A 24816-nucleotide genomic window follows, 5' to 3' on the forward strand; every position below is an offset into this window, starting at 1 on the left:
CCTGGACGTTGGTTGAAGCCACTCTACCACTGCTTTCACCTTTTCAGGATCCATTTGGACATTTCCATCAGCGATGACATATCCCAGAAAGGAGTTTGTAGAACGGTGGAATTCACACTTCTCGGCCTTCACAAACAACTGGTTCTCCAAGAGGCGCCGAAGGACTTGTCTGACATGGAGAATGTGTTCTTGGGTAGACCGGGGAAAAACAACAGGATGTCGTTAAGGTAGACGAACACAAAACGATTTAGCATGTCCCGGAGCACATCGTTTACCAGGGCCTGGAAGATAGCGGAGGCGTTAGTGAGTCCAAACGGCTTGACCTGGTACTGGGAAGACAGGCTTTACCCAGTGATGTGTTGTGTTGGATTTGTCCCAAACATAAGGCTTTGCATTTAGGCCAAAATGTGGATTCCTTTGCCGTGTTATTTTGCAGTATTACTTTAGTGTCTTATTTGCATATAGGATGCATGTTTTGGAATAGTTTTATTCTGATTATTTGTGTTCTTCTTTTCACTCTTGTCTTTTAGGTCATTATTATGGAGTAACTACAATGTTGTTGATCCATCCTCAGTTTTCTCCTATCACAGCCTTTAAACTCTGTAACTGTTTTAAAATCACCAATGGCCTCATGGTGAAATCCCTGAGCAGTTTCCTTCCTGTCCTGCAGCTCAGTTCAGAAGGTTTGACTGTATCTGTGATGTGTCTGGGTGGTTTAATACATCATCCACAGTATAATTATTAAACCCGACCACGCTTAAAGAGATATTCAATGTCTGATTTGTTATCAAAACCCATCTACCAATCAATGCCCTTCTTTATGAGGCTTTCTAAAAGCTCCCTGGTCTTTGTAGTTGAATTTGTGCTTGATATTCAGTACTTGACCGAGGGGCCTGCCAGATGTTGTATGTATGGGGAACAGAGGAAGGGGTAGTCATTAAAAATCATGTCAAGCCCTATTATTATACACAGAGTGAGTCAGTCCATGTAACTTATTATGGGATTTGTTAAGCCACATTTCACTCCTGAACTCATTTAGGCTTGCCTAAACAAAGAATACAGTACTTATGCAACAACTATATTTTAGTTATAAAATATTTATTAATTTGTAAACAATGTGTAGAATCTTCTTTTCTCTTTGACATTATGGAGTATTTTGTGGAGACCAATTACAAAAAAAACACAAAAAAACCCCCATCACAATTCAATCTATTTCGATCCCACTTTGTAACATAACCAAAATGTTTTGTTTTTTTTAAATCCAAAGGTGGTAAATCGTTAAATACTGATATCCACGGTATGTGTGTGTGATCTGAGTGACCTTCCCAGAGGATAATATGACTGTGTTGGTGTCTCTGTGTTTCAGGGGACTACCCACTACCACCTCCTCCCACTGATGATGGAGGCCTCTCATCCTCCATCTCTTTCCTACCACCTCCACCCATGGACAGAGATTATCAGGTATGATCATTTTCATGAAATATATTTATTCAGGTAAGTCTATTAACCTGAATCAGCCAGGTAGAAGGACCTCTGTATTAATCAGCCAGGTAGCAGTACCTCTGTATTAAACAGCCAGGTAGCAGTAGCTCTGTATTAAACAGCCAGGTAGCAGTAGCTCTGTATTAAACAGCCAGGTAGCAGTAGCTCTGTATTAAACAGCCAGGTAGCAGTAGCTCTGTATTAAACAGCCAGGTAGCAGTAGCTCTGTATTAAACAGCCAGGTAGCAGTAGCTCTGTATTAAACAGCCAGGTAGCAGTAGCTCTGTATTAAACAGCCAGGTAGCAGTACCTCTGTATTAAACAGCCAGGTAGCAGTAGCTCTGTATTAAACAGCCAGGTAGCAGTAGCTCTGTATTAAACAGCCAGGTAGCAGTAGCTCTGTATTAAACAGCCAGGTAGCAGTAGCTCTGTATTAAACAGCCAGGTAGAGGTAGCTCTGTATTAAACAGCCAGGTAGAGGTACCTCTGTATTAAACAGCCAGGTAGCGGTACCTCTGTATTAAACAGCCAGGTAGCGGTAGCTCTGTATTAATCAGCCAGGTAGCAGTACCTCTGTATTAATCAGCCAGGTAGCAGTACCTCTGTATTAAACAGCCAGGTAGCAGTAGCTCTGTATTAATCAGCCAGGTAGCAGTAGCTCTGTATTAATCAGCCAGGTAGCAGTACCTCTGTATTAATCAGCCAGGTAGCAGTACCTCTGTATTAAACAGCCAGGTAGCAGTACCTCTGTATTAAACAGCCAGGTAGCAGTACCTCTGTATTACACAGCCAGGTAGCAGTACCTCTGTATTAAACAGCCAGGTAGCAGTACCTCTGTATTAAACAGCCAGGTAGCAGTACCTCTGTATTACACAGCCAGGTAGCAGTACCTCTGTATTACACAGCCAGGTAGCAGTACCTCTGTATTACACAGCCAGGTAGCAGTACCTCTGTATTAAACAGCCAGGTAGCAGTACCTCTGTATTACACAGCCAGGTAGCAGTACCTCTGTATTAAACAGCCAAGTACAGTAATTCTGTACTTCACTCTCCCTCCTATACCCACTCTCTGGAGCTGGACCCCTCGTCCTTCACATCTCATGTCCCCAGGCATGTCACCCTGCTTCAGGGCCTGCTGCTCCCCTCTGACTGGCTGACTGACTGATTGTGTTCCAAATTGCACCCTATTCCCTACATAGTGCACTACTTTTGACCAGGGCCCCTATGGCTATAGAGTGCCATTTGGGATGCAACCTTACACAGGGCTTGACCCCCTGAGGGGAAATCCTCGTAGCGTTTCACACACCTTTGATAATCAGGTACTCGGAGCGAGTTCTTTTATTAGCCTGTCCAGTTTTATCTGTTTCATTGATCCTCTGTCTGTCTGTCTGTCTGTCTGTCTGTCTGTCTGTCTGTCTGTCTGTCTGTCTGTCTGTCTGTCTGTCTGTCTGTCTGTCTGTCTGTCTGTCTGTCTGTCTGTCTGTCTGATAAACAGTCAATCAGTCAGTCAGTCAGTCAGTCAGTCAGTCAGATAAACAGTCAGTCAGTCAGCAAGTCAGATAAACAGTCAGTCAGATAAACAGTCAGTCAGTCAGTCAGCAAGTCATCCTTGCTACGCCAACAGTATATCACAGTCCGATTTATACACTATATATACAAAAGTATGTGGACAACAATTTCAAAGATTTCACTGAGTTAAAGTTCATATAAGGAAATCAGTCAATTGAAATTAATTAATCGTTCCCTAATCTATGGATTTCACATGACTGGGAATACAGATATATATCCGTTGCTCACAGATGCACAATATATTCAAAAGTATGTGGACACCCGTTCAAATTAGTGCATTCAGCTATTTCAGCCACACCCGTTGCTGACAGGTGTATAAAATCAAGCACACAGCCATGCAATCGCCATAGACAAACATTGGCAGTAGAATGGCCTTACTGAAGAGCTCAATGACTTTCAACGTAGCAACGTCATAGGATGCCACCTTTCCAACAAGTCAGTTTGTCAAATGTCTGCCCTGCTAGAGCTGCCCCGGTCAACTGTAAGGGCTGTTATTGTGAAGTGGAAACGTCTAGGAGCAACAACGGCTCAGCCGTGAAGTGGTAGGCCACACAAGCTCATAGAACGGGACCGCTGAGTGCTGTAGCGTGTAGCGGTAAAAAACTACTGTCCTCGTTTGCATCATTCACTATCGAGTTCCAAACTGCCTCTGGAAGCAACGTCAGGACAAGAACTGTTCGTCGGGAGCTTCATGAAATGGGTTTCCATGGCAGAGCAGCCGCACACAAGCCTAAGATCACCATGCGCAATGCCAAGCATTGGCTGGAGTGATGTAAAGCTCGCCGCCATTGGACTCTGTGACGGGGAAATGCATTCTCTGGAGTGATGAATCACGCTTCACTATCTGGCAGTCCGACGAACGAATCTGGGTTTGGCGGATGCCAGCAGAGCACTACCTGCCCCAATTCATAGTGTAAAGTTTGGTGGAGGAGGAATAATGGTCTGGGGCTGATTTTCATGGTTCGGGCCAGGCCCCTTAGTTCCAGTGAAGGGACATTTCAATTCTACAGCATACAATGACATTCCAGACGGTTCTGTGCTTGCAACTTTGTGGCAACAGTTTGTGGAAGGCCCTTTCCTGCTTCAGTATGACAATGCTCCCTGTGCACAAAGCAAGGTCCATACAAAAATGGTTTGTCGAGATCAGTGTGGAAGAACTTGACTGGCCTGCACACAGCCCCGACCTCAACCCCATCGAACTGTCACACCCTGATCTGTTTCACCTGTCTTTGTGACGCTCTCCACCCACCTCCAGGTGTCGCCCATCTTGGCCATTATCCCCTGTGTATTTATACCTGTGTTCTCTGTTTGTCTGTTGCCAGTTCGTCTTGTTTGTCAAGCCAACCAGCGTTTTTGTGTCTCAACTCCTGCTTTTCCCCAGTCTTTCTTTTCTCGTCCTCCTGGTTTTTTGACCCTTGCCTGTCCTGACCCTGTACCCATCCGCCTGTTCACTCTGCCTGATCCAAAGCCTGCCTGCCGTCCTGTACCTTTGCCCCTGTTGCTGTAATAAACATTGTTACTTCAACACGGTCTGCATCTGGGTTGATACCTGATACAAACGCCCATCTTCAGTGCCCGACCTCACTAATGTTCTTGTGGCTGAATTGGAAGCAAGTCCCTGCAGCAATGTTCCAACATCTAGTGGAAAGCCTTCCCAGAAGAGTGGAGGCTGTTATATTAGCAAAGGGGGGGTCCAACTCCATATTAATGGCCATGTTTTTGGAATGAGATGTTGGATGAACAACTGTCCACATACTGTTGGTCATGTAGTGTATGTAATCAAACGCATGTATCTCTAGTGAAGCTTTACTGCTGGTTCTCTCTCTTTCCCACAGACAATTTGTAACACTCTGGTTAGGGGATGTGTGGATAAAGCTGTATACTGTAAACACCATATAGAAACACTGTATAAAAAAATAAAAAAATAAAAAATAAATGTCTGCATCCCAAATGGCAACCTCATTCCCTATACAGTGCACTACTGTTAACCAGAGACCTACAGTATATGCCCTAAAGTAGTGCACTATAAAGGGAATATGTTGCCATTTGGAACGTGGTCAATGTAACAGACACTGGTATCATAGCGTGAGCAGAAGAGTCTGGTTCTGTATCTGAAGACATAGTTTGGGATTTATTACGACATCTAAAGGCATAGTCTGGGATTTATTAAGACATCTAAAGACATAGTCTGGGATTTATTAAGACATCTAAAGACATAGTCTGGGATTTATTAAGACATCTAAAGGCATAGTCTGGGATTTATTAAGGTTCTACATCTAAAGACATAGTCTGGGATTTATTAAGACATCTAAAGGCATTGTCTGGGATTTATTAAGACATCTAAAGACATAGTCTGGGATTTATTAAGACATCTAAAGGCATAGTCTGGGATTTATTAAGGTTCTACATCTAAAGACATAGTCTGGGATTTATTAAGACATCTAAAGGCATTGTCTGGGATTTATTAAGGTTCTACATCTAAAGACATAGTCTGGGATTTATTAAGACATCTAAAGGCATAGTCTGGGATTTATTACGACATCTAAAGACATAGTCTGGGATTTATTAAGACATCTAAAGGCATTGTCTGGGATTTATTAAGACATCTAAAGACATAGTCTGGGATTTATTAAGACATCTAAAGGCATAGTCTGGGATTTATTACGACATCTAAAGACATAGTCTGGGATTTATTAAGACATCTAAAGACAGTCTGGGATTTATTAAGACATCTAAAGGCATAGTCTGGGATTTATTAAGACATCTAAAGACATAGTCTGGGATTTATTAAGACATCTAAAGGCATAGTCTGGGATTTATTAAGGTTCTATTAAACACAAACCGGTTGCCAGTTGTGAGGTTATTCCAAATAATACCAGACTGACGGCAGTTCAGAGTTAGTTCAGTTTGTTCCATCTCCACAGCCTGTCAATAGGGGGCCCGTAATATGTGACACAATACAAATAGAAAACAGTTACTCTATTCAGTTCTTTTCCATTCTTTTCTAGTTATATGATAAAACCAAAAAGATGTGGTCATTTTATAACAATTATAACAATGCATAATACTTTTATAGCTCTGTGTCAAGTAATAAAGCAATGATGTGTGTTGTGTTTGTTATGACGACTTAATGTCTTCACTACGTTTCACTTACGTCTTGACTTAACGTCTTCACTACGTTTCACTTACGTCTTGACTTAACGTCTTCACTACGTTTCACTTACGTCTTGACTTAACGTCTTCACTACGTTTCACTTACGTCTTGACTTAACGTCTTCACTACGTTTCACTTACGTCTTGACTTAACGTCTTCACTACATGTTTCATGAATGAAAAAAGGGATGTTAAATCATTTCTGCTTCTTTAACAGGATTAACAAGAAGAAGAGGGCTGAGTGTGTACATACAGCAAGGCAAAGCAAACATGAATAATCAAATAAGCTATAACCTAACCTATATTAGTCTGATTCCTGTATAGAGACATTAGCCGTAGTAGATGCCTCTGTACCTAGCTAGTTTCCATCCAGTTACCTTCAGCTAGATTCTTCCTTTTATAGGTTGTTGTAGTCAATGATGTTCTCTAAATGAATCTGCCCAGCACAGCCAGAAGAGGGCTTGGTATTGAATGGCTAGCTATTGAATGGGTATTGAATGATGGGTATTGAATGGCTGGGTATTGAATGGATGGGTATTGAATGGCTGTGTATTGAATGGCTGGGTATTGAATGGCTGGGTATTGAATGGATTGGTATTGAATGGATGGGTATTGAATGGATGGGTATTGAATGGATGGGTATTGAATGGCTGGGTATTGAATGGAGGGGTATTGAATGGCTAGGTATTGAATGGCTGGGTATTGAATGGATGGGTATTGAATGGATGGGTATTGAATGGCTGGGTATTGAATGGCTGGGTATTGAATGGATGGGTATTGAATGGATGGGTATTGAATAGATGGGTATTGAATGGCTGGGTATTGAATGGCTAGGTATTGAATGGCTGGGTATTGAATGGCTGGCTATTGAATGGATGGGTATTGAATGGATGGGTATTGAATGGCTGGGTATTGAATGGAGGGGTATTGAATGGCTAGGTATTGAATGGCTGGGTATTGAATGGCTGGGTATTGAATGGCTGGCTATTGAATGGATGGGTATTGAATGGCTGGGTATTGAATGGCTGGGTATTGAATGGCTGTGTATTGAATGGCTGGGTATTGAATGGCTGGCTATTGAATGGATGGGTATTGAATGGATGGGTATTGAATGGATGGGTATTGAATGGATGGGTATTGAATGGCTGGGTATTGAATGGAGGGGTATTGAATGGAGGGGTATTGAATGGCTGGGTATTGAATGGATGGGTATTGAATGGCTGGGTATTGAATGGATGGGTATGGAATGGATGGGTATTGAATGGATGGGTATTGAATGGCTGGGTATTGAATGGATGGGTATTGAATGGCTAGGTATTGAATGGATGGGTATTGAATGGATGAATGGATTCAATAACCCGTCGCAAACCAGTCTGAAGTGCACAAACACTTTACAACAAACAATTCCACACACAGACATGGAGGGGAACAGAGGGTTATATACACGTCAAGTAATGAGAGAATGTAAACCAGGTGAGTGGGAAAACAAGACAAAACAAATGGAAAATTAAAGGTGGATCGGCGATGGCTAGAAGACCGGTGACGTCGACCGGCGAACGCCGCCCGAACAAGGAGAGGAACTGACTTCGGCGGAAGTCGTGACAGTACCCCCCCCGTGACCGCGTGCCGACACCGGCCTCTGGGACGACCCGGAGGCCTCGGTGCAGGGCGATCCGGATGGAGACGATGGAACTCCCGCAGCATTGAAGGGTCCAACACGTCCTCCACCGGCATCCCAGCATCTCTCCTCCAGACCATACCCCTCCCACTCCACGAGGTACTGAAGGCCCTCGCGCGCGAATCCAGTATGGAGCAAACGGCGGCCGGAACCCCTCGATGTCCAGAGGGGGTGGAATCCCGATAGATGGACAGCCACACGGCTGAGAGACATGGAGGGGTAAGGGAAGGAATATGTTCATAGGACTAACGGCCCCACAAAGCGGACCCAGCTTCCGGCGGGCAGGCGGAGGGGCAGGTTTCGGGTCGAGAGCCAGACCCGGTTCCCGGTGCGAACTCCAGGGTCTCATTGCGGTGACGGTCTGCGCTGGCTTTCTGGCGCAGCTCGGCACGCTGAAGGTGAACATGGGCGGTGTCCCATGTCTCCTCCGCGCACCTGAACCAGTTGTCCACCGCAGGAGCCTCGGTCTGACTCTGATGCCAAGGAGCCAGAACCGGCAGATACCCCAGTACGCACTGGAAGGGGGAGAGGTTAGTGGAGGAGTGGCGAAGCGAGTTCTGGGCCATCTCTGCCCAGGGCTCGAACACCACCCATTCCCCCAGCCGGTCCTGGCAATAAGACCACAGAAACCTACCCACATCCTGGTTAACTCTCTCCACCTGCCCATTACTCTCGGGGTGAAAACCTGAGGTAGGGCTGATCGACGCTCCATGAACGCTCTCCAGACCCTCGACGTCAACTGGGGACCTCGGTCAGACACTATATCCTCAGGCACCCCGTAGTGCACGGCTCCTATCCCAGCCTCGGACGCGTCCACCTCCACTGTGAACGCCAAAGAGGGATCCGGATGGGCCAGCACGGGAGCCGAGGTAAACAGGGCCCTTAGGTGACCAAAAGCCCGATCCGCCTCAGCCGACCACTGCAACCGAACCGGACCCTCCTTCAGCAGTGAGGTAATGGGAGCCGCTACCTGACCAAAACCCCGGATAAACCTCCGGTAGTAATTGGCAAACCCTAGAAACCGCCGCACCTCCTTTACCGTGGTGGGAGTCGGCCAATTACGCACGGCTGAAATGCGGTCACTCGCTATCTCCACCCTGAAGTGGAAATGCGGTATCCTAGTAAGGAGACGGACTGCTGGGAGAACAGGAATTTCTCAGCCTAGGTCATGCTCCAACAGTCGACCAAGCACCTTGCGCACCAAGGACACATGCTCGGCGCGTGCAGCGGCGTATATTAGAATCTCATCGATATACACCACTACACCCTGCCCGTGCAGGTCCTTGAAAATCTCATCCACAAAGGCTTGGAAGACTGATGGAGCATTCATCAACCCGTACGGCATGACAAGGTACTCATAATGCACTGAGGTGGTACTGAACGCTGTCTTCCACTCGTTTCCCACCCGGACACGCACCAGGTTGTGCGCTCCTGAGGTTGTGCGCTCCTCCAGCGCTCCTGAAATCTAGTTTTGTGAAGAAGCACGCCCCGTGCATTGACTCGCTGTGGCTATGAGAGGTAGCGGGTAACTGTACCTCACAGTGATCTGGTTAAGCGCTCGATAGTCAATACATGGACACAGACCCCCCTCCTTCTTCTTCACCAAAAATAAACTCGAGCATGCGGGTGAAGTAGAGGATCGAATGTACCCCTGACGCAGGGATTCGGAGACATATGTTTCCGTCTCCGCCTGTGACAGAGGATACACGTGACTCCTGGGGAGTGCGGCATCTACCAGGAGATTTATCGCACAATCACCCCGACGATGGGGTGGTAATTGCGTCGCTGTCTTTTTGGAGAAGGCGAGAGCCAAATCGGAATATCCGGGGGGAATGCGCACGGTGGAGACCTGGTCTGGACTTAGTTGTACCACTGTAGTTGTACCAACGGAAACCCCTACACACCTCCCCGAGCGCACTCGCGACCACCCCGTGAGAGCCCTCTGCTGCCATGACACAGTGGGGTCATGACAGGCTAACCAGGGTAGGCCAAGCACCACGGAAAACGCAGGAGAGTCAATGAGGAAGAGACTGATTCTCTCCTTGTGACCCCCCTGCGTCACCATGCCCAGGGGACTGGTGGCCTCCCTAAGAAACCCTGACCCTAATGGTCGACTGTCTAAGGCGTGAACTGGGAAGGGCATAGCCACTGGAACAATGGGGATCCCTAAACTATGGGTGAATGATCTGTCTATAAAATTCCCAGCCGCGCCTGAATCGACGAGCTCCTTATGCTGGGAATGCGGGGGAAAACTCTCATGAAAAGTGACATACAAAAACATATGTGCAACAGAGGGCTCTGGGTGAGAATGGTGCCGGCTCACCTGGGGTGACGCCAGAGCGCCCTGCCTGCTGCCGCGATACCCAGAGGAACCAACCCGGCACCGACCGGCATTGTGACCTCTGCGGCCACAGATGGTGCATGTGACGGAACCACCTCCGGTCTCCCTGAGCGCAGCACCTCCCAGCTCCATGGGCATCGGAGCGGTGGTGCTGGGGGATGGAACCGACAGACCCGGCTCTGGATGTAGGCGGGTAGCCAGCAGGTTATCCAGCCGAATGGACAGGTCCACCAGCTGGTCAAAGGTAAGAGTGGTGTCCCTGCAGGCCAAGTCCCGACGGACGTCCTCGTGCAGACTGTAGCGATAGTGGTCGATCAGGGCCCTGTCGTTCCATCCCGCAGCGGCGGGCCAGGGTCCGAAAGTCCATCGCTAACTCCTGGGCGCTCCTCGTCCCCTGCCTCAGATGGAAGAGACGTTCACCCGCCGCTCTACCCTCGGGTGAAATCCTCGAAATGGTCCAGCGCCGGATCTCCTTCTCCCCACACGGCGTTGGCCCACTCCAGGGCTTTCCCCAAGAGGCACGAGACGAGGGCGGACACCCTCTCACGGCCCGAGGGAGCCGGGTGGACGGTTGCCAGGTACAGATCCAGCTGCAGCAGGAAACCCTGGCAGCGTGCAGCCGTCCCATCGTACTCCCGGGGAAGGGGGAGACGAATCCCATTGGACCGGGTGCAGGGGGGGGCGAGTAGTGGGCGCTCCTCGACCCCTATATCAGGGGCACCTGCTCCTGCTGACTCCATATTCGGGTGTGTAATTCTGTAAGAGGTGCGTAACTGGCTGCAGGGAAGTCGGGCGCAGGAGAGCAGAACTGGGTAACAACCGGAGCAGTTTAATAAGGCAAAACAAACTGCACTTAGAAACAACAAAATACGGGATTCAATAACAAACCAGTCTGAAGTGCACAAACACTTTACAACAAACAATTCCACACACAGACATGGAGGGGAACAGAGGGTTATATACACGTCAAGCAATGAGGGAATGTAAACCAGGTGTGCGGGATAACAAGACAAGACAAATGGAACATGAAAGGTGGATCGGCGATGGCTAAAAGACCGGTGACGTCGACCGCCGAACGCCGCCCGAACAAGGAGAGGAACCGACTTCGGCGGAAGTTGTGACGGATTGATTGATTTATTGACTTGAGTGGGTGCTGTTTTTCTTCTGGTATGGTTATTGGATGAGAGAGAATAGGGAGCATACCTTTTAAAACAAAGATAACTCTGAACACACAGCGAGACAGAGTTCAGGGTGAAAGGTCCACCGTATTACGAGAGTTTCCTTTCAAACATTGATTGTTGTCTTATTCTGCTCTGTACTCTTCACACAGTGGAGTCTGTCTTTCTGGCTGGCTTATAGAGGCTTGTTTAAGGCCAAGGTCAACTATCCTCACACACACACAGATCGAATGAAAGACAGGCTGTGAATCCTAATGCCACCCCAAACTAAACCAGGATAAAGTATGTGAGTGGGAACAGAGGCACCTATAGTCCTTAGACTCTGATCAATACCAGGCAGACAGCAGAGACACCTATAGTCCTTAGACTCTGATCAATACCAGGCAGACACACCTATAGTCCTTAGACTCTGATCAATACCAGGCAGACACACCTATAGTCCTTAGACTCTGATCAATACCAGGCAGACACACCTATAGTCCTTAGACTCTGATCAATACAAGGCAGACACACCTATAGTCCTTAGACTCTGATCAATACCAGGCAGACACACCTATAGTCCTTAGACTCTGATCAATACCAGGCAGACACACCTATAGTCCTTAGACTCTGATCAATACCAGGCAGACACACCTATAGTCCTTAGACTCTGATTAATACCAGGCAGACAGCAGACACACCTATAGTCCTTAGACTCTGATCAATACCAGGCAGACAGCAGACACACCTATAGTCCTTAGACACTGATCAATACCAGGCAGACACACCTATAGTCCTTAGACTCTGATCAATACCAGGCAGACACACCTACAGTCCTTAGACTCTGATCAATACCAGGCAGACACACCTATAGTCCTTAGACTCTGATCAATACAAGGCAGACACACCTATAGTCCTTAGACTCTGATCAATACCAGGCAGACAGCAGACACACCTATAGTCCTTAGACTCTGATCAATACCAGGCAGACACACCTATAGTCCTTAGACTCTGATCAATAGCAGGCAGACAGCAGACACACCTATAGTCCTTAGACTCTGATCAATACCAGGCAGACAGCAGACACACCAATACTCCTTAGACTCTGATCAATACCAGGGACAGCAGACACACCTATAGTCCTTAGACTCTGATCAATACAAGGCAGACACACCTATAGTCCTTAGACTGTGATCAATACAAGGCAGACACACCTATAGTCCTTAGACTGTGATCAATACCAGGCAGACACACCTATAGTCCTTAGACTCTGATCAATACCAGGCAGACACACCAATAGTCCTTAGACTCTGATCAATACAAGGCAGACACACCTATAGTCCTTAGACTCTGATCAATACCAGGCAGACAGCAGACACACCTATAGTCCTTAGACTCTGATCAATACAAGGCAGACACACCTATAGTCCTTAGACTATGATCAATACCAGGCAGACAGCAGACACACCTATTGTCCTTAGACTCTGATCAATACAAGGCAGACACACCTATAGTCCTTAGACTCTGATCAATACCAGGCAGACACACCTATAGTCCTTAGACTCTGATCAATACCAGGCAGACACACCTACAGTCCTTAGACTCTGATCAATACCAGGCAGACACACCTATAGTCCTTAGACTCTGATCAATACAAGGCAGACACACCTATAGTCCTTAGACTCTGATCAATACCAGGCAGACACACCTACAGTCCTTAGACTCTGATCAATACCTGGCAGACACACCAATAGTCCTTAGACTCTGATCAATACAAGGCAGACACACCTATAGTCCTTAGACTCTGATCAATACCAGGCAGACACACCTATAGTCCTTAGACTCTGATCAATACCAGGCAGACAGCAGACACACCAATAGTACTTAGACTCTGATCAATACCAGGCAGACACACCTATTGTCCTTAGACTCTGATCAATACAAGGCAGACACACCTATAGTCCTTAGACTCTGATCAATACCAGGCAGACACACCTATAGTCCTTAGACTCTGATCAATACCAGGCAGACACACCTACAGTCCTTAGACTCTGATCAATACCATGCAGACACACCTATAGTCCTTAGACTCTGATCAATACAAGGCAGACAGCAGACACACCTATAGTCCTTAGACTCTGATCAATACCAGGCAGACACACCTATAGTCCTTAGACTCTGATCAATACCAGGCAGACACACCTACAGTCCTTAGACTCTGATCAATACCTGGCAGACACACCTATAGTCCTTAGACTCTGATCAATACCAGGCAGACAGCAGACACACCAATAGTCCTTCGACTCTGATCAATACCAGGTAGACACACCTATAGTCCTTAGACTCTGATCAATACCAGGCAGACAGCAGACACACCAATAGTACTTAGACTCTGATCAATACCAGGCAGACACACCTATAGTCCTTAGACTCTGATCAATACCAGGCAGACAGCAGACACACCAATAGTACTTAGACTCTGATCAATACCAGGCAGACACACCTACAGTCCTTAGACTCTGATCAATACAAGGCAGACACACCTACAGTCCTTAGACTCTGATCAATACCAGGCAGACACACCTATAGTCCTTAGACTCTGATCAATACAAGGCAGACACACCTATAGTCCTTAGACTCTGATCAATACCAGGCAGACACACCTATAGTCCTTAGACTCTGATCAATACCAGGCAGACACACCAATAGTCCTTAGACTCTGATCAATACAAGGCAGACACACCTATAGTCCTTAGACTCTGATCAAACCAGGCAGACAGCAGACACACCAATAGTCCTTAGACTCTGATCAATACCAGGCAGACAGCAGACACACCTATAGTCCTTAGACTCTGATCAATACAAGGCAGACACACCTATAGTCCTTAGACTCTGATCAATACCAGGCAGACAGCAGACACACCAATAGTCCTTAGACTCTGATCAATACAAGGCAGACACACCTATAGTCCTTAGACTCTGATCAATACAAGGCAGACACACCTATAGTCCTTAGACTCTGATCAATACCAGGCAGACACACCTATAGTCCTTAGACTCTGATCAATACCAGGCAGACAGCAGACACACCAATAGTCCTTAGACTCTGATCAATACCAGGCAGACAGCAGACACACCAATAGTGCTTAGACTCTGATCAATACCAGGCAGACACACCAATAGTCCTTAGACTCTGATCAATACCAGGCAGACACACCAATAGTCCTTAGACTCTGATCAATACCAGGCAGACAGCAGACACACCAATAGTCCTTAGACTCTGATCAATACCAGGCAGACAGCAGACACACCAATAGTCCTTAGACTCTGATCAATACAAGGCGCAGACACACCAATAGTGCTTAGACTCTGATCCATACCAGGCAGACACACCAATAGTCCTTAGACTCTGATCAATACCAGGCAGACACACCAATAGTCCTTAGACTCTGATCAATACCAGGCAGACAGCAGACACACCAATAGTCCTTAGACTCTGATCAATACCAGGCAGACAAGATAAAAGCAGACACACCAATAGTGCTTAGACTCTGATCAATACCGCAGACAGCAGACACACCAATAGTCCTTAGACTCTGATCAATACCAGGCAGACACACCAATAGTCCTTAGACTCTGATCAATACAAGGCAGACACACCTATAGTCCTTAGACTCTGATCAATACCAGGCAGACACACCTATAGTGCTTAGACTCTGATCAATACCAGGCAGACAGCAGACACACCAATAGTCCTTAGACTCTGATCAATACAAGGCAGAGACACCAATAGTCCTTAGACTCTGATCAATACAAGGCAGACAGGCACCAGCAGGGAGAAGGCATGCAGGGAGGGGGAGGAAGGGAGGAAGGGAGGGAGAAAGGGTGGGAGGCAGGCAGGGAGGGAGGGAGGGAGGGAGCAGGCAGGAAGGAAGGGAGGGAGGGAGGGGGGAGGCAGAGAGAGGGAGGGAGGGAGGGGGAGGCAGACAGGCAGGGGAGGGAAGGAGGGGGAGGCAGGGAGGGGAGGGAGGGGTAGACAGACAGACAGGCAGGGAGGGAGGGAGGGAGGGAGGGAGGGAGGCAGGCAGGCAGGCAGGCAGGCAGGCAGGGAGGGAGGGAGGGAGGGAGGGAGGGGGAGGCAGGGGAGGGAGGAAGGGGTAGACAGGCAGGGTGGGAGGGAGGGAGGGAGGCAGGGAGAGAGGGAGGGAGGGAGGGAGGGAGGGGGGAGGCAGGCAGGGGAGGGAGGGAGGCAGGCAGGGAGAGAGGGAGGGAGGGGGAGGCAGGCAGGCAGGCAGGGAGGGAGGGAGGCAGGGAGGAGACAGGCCTTGAGGGATGAATAGCTCTTTATGAATTTAGGAGCAGGAATAGCATCTGAAGAGAGTTACATCTGAAGACCCCTGGTGTGCTGTAGGAAGATACCCTGACAGAGGCTCTAACTCTGTAAATGTTGAACTGCAGGGAACAATAGGATATTGGGGGGGTGCAGCACGTTGTGTGTGTACATACCTCTTAGACATGGGAAATGACATATATTCAAACAAGTGATTGTATCATTCCAACTCCTTTGTGTGTGTGTCCAGATGTGAGACCTGTGCGAGATCTCTCTCTCTGTCTGTGTGTGTGTGTGTGTGTGTGTGTGTGTGTGTGTGTGTGTGTGTGTGTGTGTGTGTGTGTGTGTGTGACTATCATTCTAACTCCTAGATGTCCTATCTCTAGATGCATGGACCAGAGAAGACCCTGGAAGAGAGGAGGTCCAGTCTGGACGCTGAGATTGACTCTCTGACCTCTATTTTAGCTGACCTGGAGAGTAACTCACCTTACAAGTCCCACCATGCACAGGTAAACTACCGTACTTTCACCCTATTACTAATACACAGGTAAACTACCGTACTGTCACTGTATTACCAATACACAGGTAAACTACCGTACTGTCACCCTATTACTAATACACAGGTAAACTACCGTACTGTCACTGTATTACCAATACACAGGTAAACTACCGTACTGTCACCCTATTACCAATACACAGGTAAACTACCGTACTGTCACTGTATTACCAATACACAGGTAAACTACCGTACTGTCACTGTATTACCAATACACAGGTAAACTACCGTACTGTCACTGTATTACCAATACACAGGTAAACTACCGTACTGTCACTGTATTACCAATACACAGGTAAACTACCGTACTGTCACTGTATTACCAATACACAGGTAAACTACCGTACTGTCACTGTATTACCAATACACAGGTAAACTACCGTACTGTCACTGTATTACCAATACACAGGTAAACTACCGTACTGTCACTGTATTACCAATACACAGGTAAACTACCGTACTGTCACTGTATTACCAATACACAGGTAAACTACCGTACTGTCACCCTATTACCAATACACAGGTAAACTACCGTACTGTCACTGTATTACCAATACACAGGTAAACTACCGTACTGTCACTGTATTACCAATACACAGGTAAACTACCGTACTGTCACTGTATTACCAATACACAGGTAAACTACCGTACTGTCACCCTATTACCAATACACAGGTAAACTACCGTACTGTCACTGTATTACCAATACACAGGTAAACTACCGTACTGTCACTGTATTACCAATACACAGGTAAACTACCGTACTGTCACTGTATTACCAATACACAGGTAAACTACCGTACTGTCACCCTATTACCAATACACAGGTAAACTACCGTACTGTCACTGTATTACCAATACACAGGTAAACTACCGTACTGTCAGTTTACTACCAAAACACTCCACAATACACAGGTACAAACGTTACCAGCTACTTTCAAAACCCTCTGCAACACAGAGAACCATTTGCATTGACTTTGGGCAGATTTGAACAGCGTTAAAAATACTTTTATATGCAATTTTCCCTGACATTTGTGGAGATCACGTTAGTTAGTACACAGACGTCGTCTCACCTAATCCCAGTTCTTAGGTCGTTTATTTGCATTGGTTCGACCCTTTGGTGTGATATTTCAAATGTTTTTTTTGGAAAGTGTTACTGGGTTTCTAATAATAAGATGGCCTACATCACTACTAGATAACAGATGAATTTAAAAGCAACTTTAACTAGTCAAAGCCTTCGGGCGCACAATAAATCTAGAACATCACAGTGTTAAAAAACCAACCAATCGTGTTTTGGGAAGGGGACAGGAAATGCTTGAGGGCCAATCAGCAGAAAAGAGATCACATCTGGTTCTGATTTGATGGGGACCTTGTGTCCGTAAGGTAGTAGTTTCCACGGTTTTCAGAGCCACTGTTGCTATGGGAGCAAACGAGGGTATGTTCTAGGGCAAGGGTGGGCAAATCTTTTGGTTCGAGGGCCACATCGGGATTTTGAAATTGAGGTCCGCATTTTTTTTGGGGGGGGGCAATTGTTTTAAAATCAATTTGCGGGGGGGGGGCTCCCGAGTGGCGCAGCGGTCTAAGGCACTGTATCGCAGTGCTTGAGGCGTCACTACAGACCCGGGTTCAATCCCAGGCTGTGTCACAGCTGGCCGTGACTGGGAGACCCATGAGGCGGCGCACAATTGGTCCAGCGGCTTGGTTGGGTCGTGTTTCGGAGGACGCACGGCTCTCGACCTTCGCCTCTCCCGAGGCCGTACGGGAGTTGCAGCAATGGGACAAGACTGTAACTACCAATTGGGGAGAAAAAAGAGGTAAAAAAAAATTATATATATATATAAACATTTATTTTTTATTTTTTAATGTCTCGCGGGCCGGATTTGCCACCCCTTGTTCTAGGGTCTTGTAATGGCTGTGATATGTGGATGTTTATCCTACCGTAGTTTAATATAATGGCTGTGATATGTGGTTGTTTATCCTACCGTAGTTGAATGTAATGACTCTATGTGGTTCTTTATCCTACCGTAGTTGAATTTAATGACTGTATGTTGCTCTGTATAAGAGTGTCTGCTAAATGATTTCTCCTTCTTTCCAGGGTGTACCCTGTTTGGAGTCTTCTTCTTTCCAGGGTGTACCCTGTTTGGAGTCTCCTTCTTTCCAGGGTGTACCCTGTTTGGTTTCTCCTTCTTTCCAGGGTGTACCCTGTTTGGAGTCTTCTTCTTTCCAGGGTGTACCCTGTTTGGAGTCTTCTTCTTTCCAGGGTGTACCCTGTTTGGAGTCTTCTTCTTTCCAGGGTGTACCCTGTTTGGTTTCTCCTTCTTTCCAGGGTGTACCCTGTTTGGAGTCTTCTTCTTTCCAGGGTGTACTCTGTTTGGAGTATCCTTCTTTCCAGGGTGTACCCTGTTTTGGTTTCTTCTTCTTTCCAGGGTGTACCCTGTTTGGAGTCTCCTTCTTTCCAGGGTGTACCCTGTTTGGTTTCTCCTTCTTTCCAGGGTGTACCCTGTTTGGAGTCTTCTTCTTTCCAGGGTGTACCCTGTTTTGGTTTCTTCTTCTTTCCAGGGTGTACCCTGTTTTGGTTTCTCCTTCTTTCCAGGGTGTACCCTGTTTGGAGTCTCCTTCTTTCCAGGGTGTACCCTGTTTGGAGTCTCCTTCTTTCCAGGGTGTACCCTGTTTGGAGTCTCCTTCTTTCCAGGGTGTACCCTGTTTGGTTTCTTCTTCTTTCCAGGGTGTACCCTGTTTGGAGTCTTCTTCTTTCCAGGGTGTACCCTGTTTGGAGTCTTCTTCTTTCCAGGGTGTACTCTGTTTGGAGTCTTCTTCTTTCCAGGGTGTACCCTGTTTTGGTTTCTTCTTCTTTCCAGGGTGTACCCTGTTTGGAGTCTTCTTCTTTCCAGGGTGTACCCTGTTTTGGTTTCTTCTTCTTTCCAGGGTGTACCCTGTTTGGTTTCTTCTTCTTTCCAGGGTGTACCCTGTTTTGGTTTCTTCTTCTTTCCAGGGTGTACCCTGTTTGGAGTCTTCTTCTTTCCAGGGTGTACCCTGTTTGGAGTCTTCTTCTTTCCAGGGTGTACCCTGTTTGGAGTCTTCTTCTTTCCAGGGTGTACCCTGTTTGGAGTCTTCTTCTTTCCAGGGTGTACCCTGTTTTGGAGTCTTCTTCTTTCCAGGGTGTACCCTGTTTGGAGTCTTCTTCTTTCCAGGGTGTACCCTGTTTGGAGTCTTCTTCTTTCCAGGGTGTACCCTGTTTGGAGTCTTCTTCTTTCCAGGGTGTACCCTGTTTGGAGTCTTCTTCTTTCCAGGGTGTACCCTGTTTGGAGTGTTTGTGTCCTTTCTGCCGTCCTGGAAGGCTGTGTTAGTGAGCTACACCATGCTAGTAGCTGTAGTTAGTGTTGTTGTGGTGTTCTGTCTAGAGAGCATATTGTACTGGAGTGTTTTGCTTTGAAGAGCGGTTGAACTGGACACCAGGAAATGGAAGCTATGGTCCAACGACATGCATTTCTGTGCCTCTTCTGTAAGAAATTTCAGCCATCTAAAGTTTGTGTTTGGGAAATAAGATTTAGCAAACAAACACTCTCACGTGCACACGCATACAGTCGGTGCACACGCACACGGATACACACACCGACGTACTGTACACACACACACCGACATGCACACACAGCTAAACAAACACATTTTTGAGGTTCCTTACCCATACACCCCACGCTGGTTCCAGTACATATTTATATAAATATAGAATAAATGCAGATCTTTAATATGAAGTGGTAAGGAGTTAGAGAATCTGTCAGTATTTCTACCTGTAACTCTGCCAGGATTGGGAGAGAATAGACCCACTATTATAGGACTGGGAGGGAATAGACCCACTACTATAGGACTGGGAGGGAATAGACCCACTACTATAGGACTGGGAGGGAATAGACCCACTATTATAGGACTGGGAGGGAATAGACCCACTACTATAGGACTGGGAGAGAATAGACCCACTACTATAGGACTGGGAGAGAATAGACCCACTACTATAGGACTGGGAGAGAATAGACCCACTACTATAGGACTGGGAGGGAATAGACCCACTACTATAGGACTGGGAGGGAATAGACCCACTACTATAGGACTGGGAGGGAATAGACCCACTACTATAGGACTGGGAGGGAATAGACCCACTACTATAGGACTGGGAGGGAATAGACCCACTACTATAGGACTGGGAGGGAATAGACCCACTACTATAGGACTGGGAGGTAATAGACCCACTACTATAGGACTGGGAGGGAATAGACCCACTACTATAGGACTGGGAGGGAATAGACCCACTACTATAGGACTGGGAGGGAATAGACCCACTACTATAGGACTGGGAGAGAATAGACCCACTACTATAGGACTGGGAGAGAATAGACCCACTACTATAGGACTGGGAGAAAATAGACCCACTACTATAGGACTGGGAGGGAATAGACCCACTACTATAGGACTGGGAGGGAATAGACCCACTACTATAGGACTGGGAGAGAATAGACCCACTACTATAGGACTGGGAGAGAATAGACCCACTACTATAGGACTGGGAGAGAATAGACCCACTACTAAAGGACTGGGAGGGAATAGACCCACCACTATAGGACTGGGAGAGAATAGAGCCACTACTATAGGACTGGGAGAGAATAGACCCACTACTATAGGACTAGGTACCAGTACTGAGTCTATGTGCAAGGGTACCAGCACTGAGTCCATGTGCAGGGGTACCAGTACTGAGTCTATGTGCAGGGGTACCAGTACTGAGTCTATGTGCAGGGGTACCAGTACTGAGTCTATGTGCAGGGGTACCAGTACTGAGTCTATGTGCAGGGGTACGAGGTAATAACATGTAATTGGTAAAGATCATGCAGCCCTAACTTGATGCTCCGTAAGTCCCAAATCCATTGGGGGGAAAGATGCCGCTTTTGGTTTGACACACATTTAGCAAGTTTGTGTTGCTATGCTGTCTGTGTGTTAGAGTGAGTTACCTCACTGGTAATATTGAGTCAAGATACCTAACATGGTTACGCTGCTGTGTTACGCTGCTGTGTTACGCTGCTGTGTTACACGTCTGTTACACGTCTGTTACACGTCTGTTACACTGCTGTTACACGGCTGTTACACGTCTGTTACACGTCTGTTACACTGCTGTTACACGTCTGTTACACTGCTGTTACACGTCTGTTACACTGCTGTTACACGTCTGTTACACGTCTGTTACACGTCTGTTACACTGCTGTTACACGTCTGTTACACGTCTGTTACACGTCTGTTACACGTCTGTTACACTGCTGTTACACGTCTGTTACACGTCTGTTACACGTCTGTTACACGGCTGTTACACGTCTGTTACACGTCTTACACTGCTGTTACACTACTGTTACACGTCTGTTACACGTCTTACACTGCTGTTACACTGCTGTTACACGTCTTACACTGCTGTTACACTGCTGTTACACTGCTGTTACACTGCTGTTACACGTCTGTTATACGGCTGTTACACGTCTTACACTGCTGTTACACGTCTGTTACACGTCTTACACGGCTGTTACACGTCTGTTACACTGCTGTTACATGGCTGTTACACGGCTGTTACACGTCTGTTACACGTCTTACACTGCTGTTACACAATCAAATCAAAATAAAATTTATTTTTATATAGCCCTTCGTACATCAGCTGATATTCTCAAAGTGCTGTACAGAAACCCAGCCTAAAACCCCAAACAGCAAGCAAAGCATGTGAAAGAAGCACGGTGGCTAGGAAAAACTCCCTAGGAAAAACTCCCTAGAAAGGCCAAAAACCTAGGAAGAAACCTAGAGAGGAACCAGGCTATGAGGGGTGGCCAGTCCTCTTCTGGCTGTGCAGGGTGGATATTATAACAGAACATGGTCAAAATGTTAAAATGTTAAAATGTTCATAAATGACCAGCATGGTCAAATAATAATAATCATAGTAGTTGTCGAGGGTGCAACAAGCACGTCTGGTGAACAGGTCAGGGTTCCATAGCCGCAGGCAGAACAGTTGAAACTGGAGCAGCAGCACGGCCAGGTGGACTGGGGACAGCAAGGAGTCATCACTGCTGTTACACGGCTGTTACACTGCTGTTACACATCTGTTACACGTCTTACACTGCTGTTACACGTCTGTTACACATCTTACACTGCTGTTACACGTCTGTTACACGTCTGTTACACGTCTGTTACACGTCTGTTACACTGCTGTTACACGTCTGTTACACGTCTGTTACACGTCTGTTACACTGCTGTTACACTGCTGTTACACGTTTGTTACACGTCTGTTACACGTCTTACACTGCTGTTACACTGCTGTTACACTGCTGTTACACGTCTGTTACACTGCTGTTACACGTCTGTTACACGTCTTACACTGCTGTTACACTGCTGTTACACGTCTGTTACACGTCTGTTACACGTCTGTTACACTGCTGTTACACGTCTGTTACACTGCTGTTACACTGCTGTTACACGTCTGTTACACGTCTGTTACACGTCTGTTACACTGCTGTTACACGTTTGTTACACGTCTGTTACACGTCTTACACTGCTGTTACACTGCTGTTACACGTCTGTTACACGTCTGTTACACTGCTGTTACACGTTTGTTACACGTCTGTTACACGTCTTACACTGCTGTTACATGGCTGTTACACGGCTGTTACACTGCTGTTACACATCTGTTACACGTCTTACACTGCTGTTACACGTCTGTTGCACGTCTTACACTGCTGTTACACGTCTGTTACATGGCTGTTACACTGCTGTTACATGGCTGTTACATGGCTGTTACACTGCTGTTACATGGCTGTTACACTGCTGTTACATGGCTGTTACACTGCTGTTACATGGCTGTTACATGGCTGTTACACTGCTGTTACATGGCTGTTACACTGCTGTTACACGTCTGTTACATGGCTGTTACACTGCTGTTACATGGCTGTTACATGGCTGTTACACTGCTGTTACATGGCTGTTACACGTCTGTTACACTGCTGTTACACGTCTGTTACATGGCTGTTACACTGCTGTTACACGTCTGTTACATGGCTGTTACATGGCTGTTACACGGCTGTTACACATCTGTTATTGATTTGATTTGTGATCTGATGCCACAAGAAAAGGTCAACCAGTGAAGAACAAACACCATTGTAAATACAACCCATATTTATGTTTATTTATTTTCCCTTTTGTACTTTAACTATTTCCACATCGTTACAACAATGTGTATATATACATAATATGACATTTGAAATGTGTCTATTCCTTTGAAACTTGTGAGTGTAATGTTTGCTGTTCATTTTTTATTGATTATTTCACTTTTGTTTATTATCTATTTCACTTGCTTTGGCGACGTTAACATATGTTTCCATGACAATAAAGCCAATTGGGGGGAGACACAGAGAGAGAGAGAGTCCCTTAAGCAAGTTGGTCCTGGGGCTCGATTCACAAACACAAACAGAGCCCCAGGACAGTAACACATTTTTCCCTCAGATTACACAGATCCACAAAGAATTCGAAAACGAACCCGATTTTGATAAAGTCCCATATCTACTGGGTGAAATACCACAGTGTGACATCACAGCAGCAAGATGTGTGACCTGTTGCCACAAGAAAAGGTCAACCAGTGAAGAACAAACACCATTGTAAATACAACCTATATTTATGTCCCTTTTGTACTTTAACTATTTGCACATCGTTACAACACTGTATATAGACATAATATGACATTTGAAATGTCTTTATTCTTTTGCAACTTCTGTGAGTGTGATGTTTACTGTTCACTTTTATTGTTTATTTCACTTTTGTTTATTATCTACTTCACTTGCTTTGGTAATGTTTAGATATGTTTCCCCCATGCCAATAAAGCCCCTTGAATTGAATTGAATTGAGATGGAGAGATCAGGGAGCTAGAGGAAGAATGAGATCTCTAATTACATTATACATTTTTTTACATTTTAGTCATTTAGCAGACGCTCTTATCCAGAGCGACTTACAGTAGTGAATGCATACATTTTCATAATTTTTTTCTTCTTCTCCGTACTAGTCCCCCTGTGGGAATCGAACCCACAACCCTGAGATCTCTTATTACCATGGTGACCGACCCACCGACATCGCTGTGTCTTTTTCCCAGTCATCAAGCACATAAACAAACCATCTCCAGTGGATCTAGTGGATCTCTCATCTCCCACCAATCCCTTTTGTTCGTGGTCTTTAGAACACCTTGGCTACAGTGCATTAGGAAAATATTCAGATCCCTTGACTTTTTCCCACATTTTGTTACGTTACAGACTTATTTTTTCCCCCCTCCCCCTTCATCAATCTACACACAATACCCCATAATGACAAAGCAAAGACGGGTTATAAAAACTTTAATGCTAATCTATTCAAAATAAAACACGGAAATATCACATATTACATAAGTATTCAGATCATTTACTCAGTACTTTTTTAAAGCACCTGCAATTACAGTCTCTAGTCTTCTTGGGTATGACACCTCAAGCTTGGCACACCTGTATTTGGGGAG

The 24816-nt window shown here is 46.2% G+C and overlaps 1 protein-coding gene across 4 annotated transcripts in view; it reads left to right on the forward strand.

The window, feature by feature from the left end:
- lpp (LIM domain containing preferred translocation partner in lipoma) overlaps nt 1-24816 on the forward strand; it is a 519001-nt gene that overhangs the window by 218366 nt on the left and 275819 nt on the right. For all 4 annotated transcript variants that reach the window (XM_045697474.1, XM_045697472.1, XM_045697476.1 and 1 more), the window contains 2 exons: nt 1367-1461; nt 16096-16218. In XM_045697474.1, coding sequence (XP_045553430.1) covers nt 1367-1461; nt 16096-16218 — 218 coding nt within the window. The remainder of the gene's footprint in view (nt 1-1366; nt 1462-16095; nt 16219-24816) is intronic.

The sequence above is a fragment of the Salmo salar genome, chromosome ssa16 (genome assembly GCF_905237065.1).
Source record: "Salmo salar chromosome ssa16, Ssal_v3.1, whole genome shotgun sequence".
In the NCBI taxonomy this organism is placed as follows: Eukaryota; Metazoa; Chordata; class Actinopteri; order Salmoniformes; family Salmonidae; genus Salmo; species Salmo salar.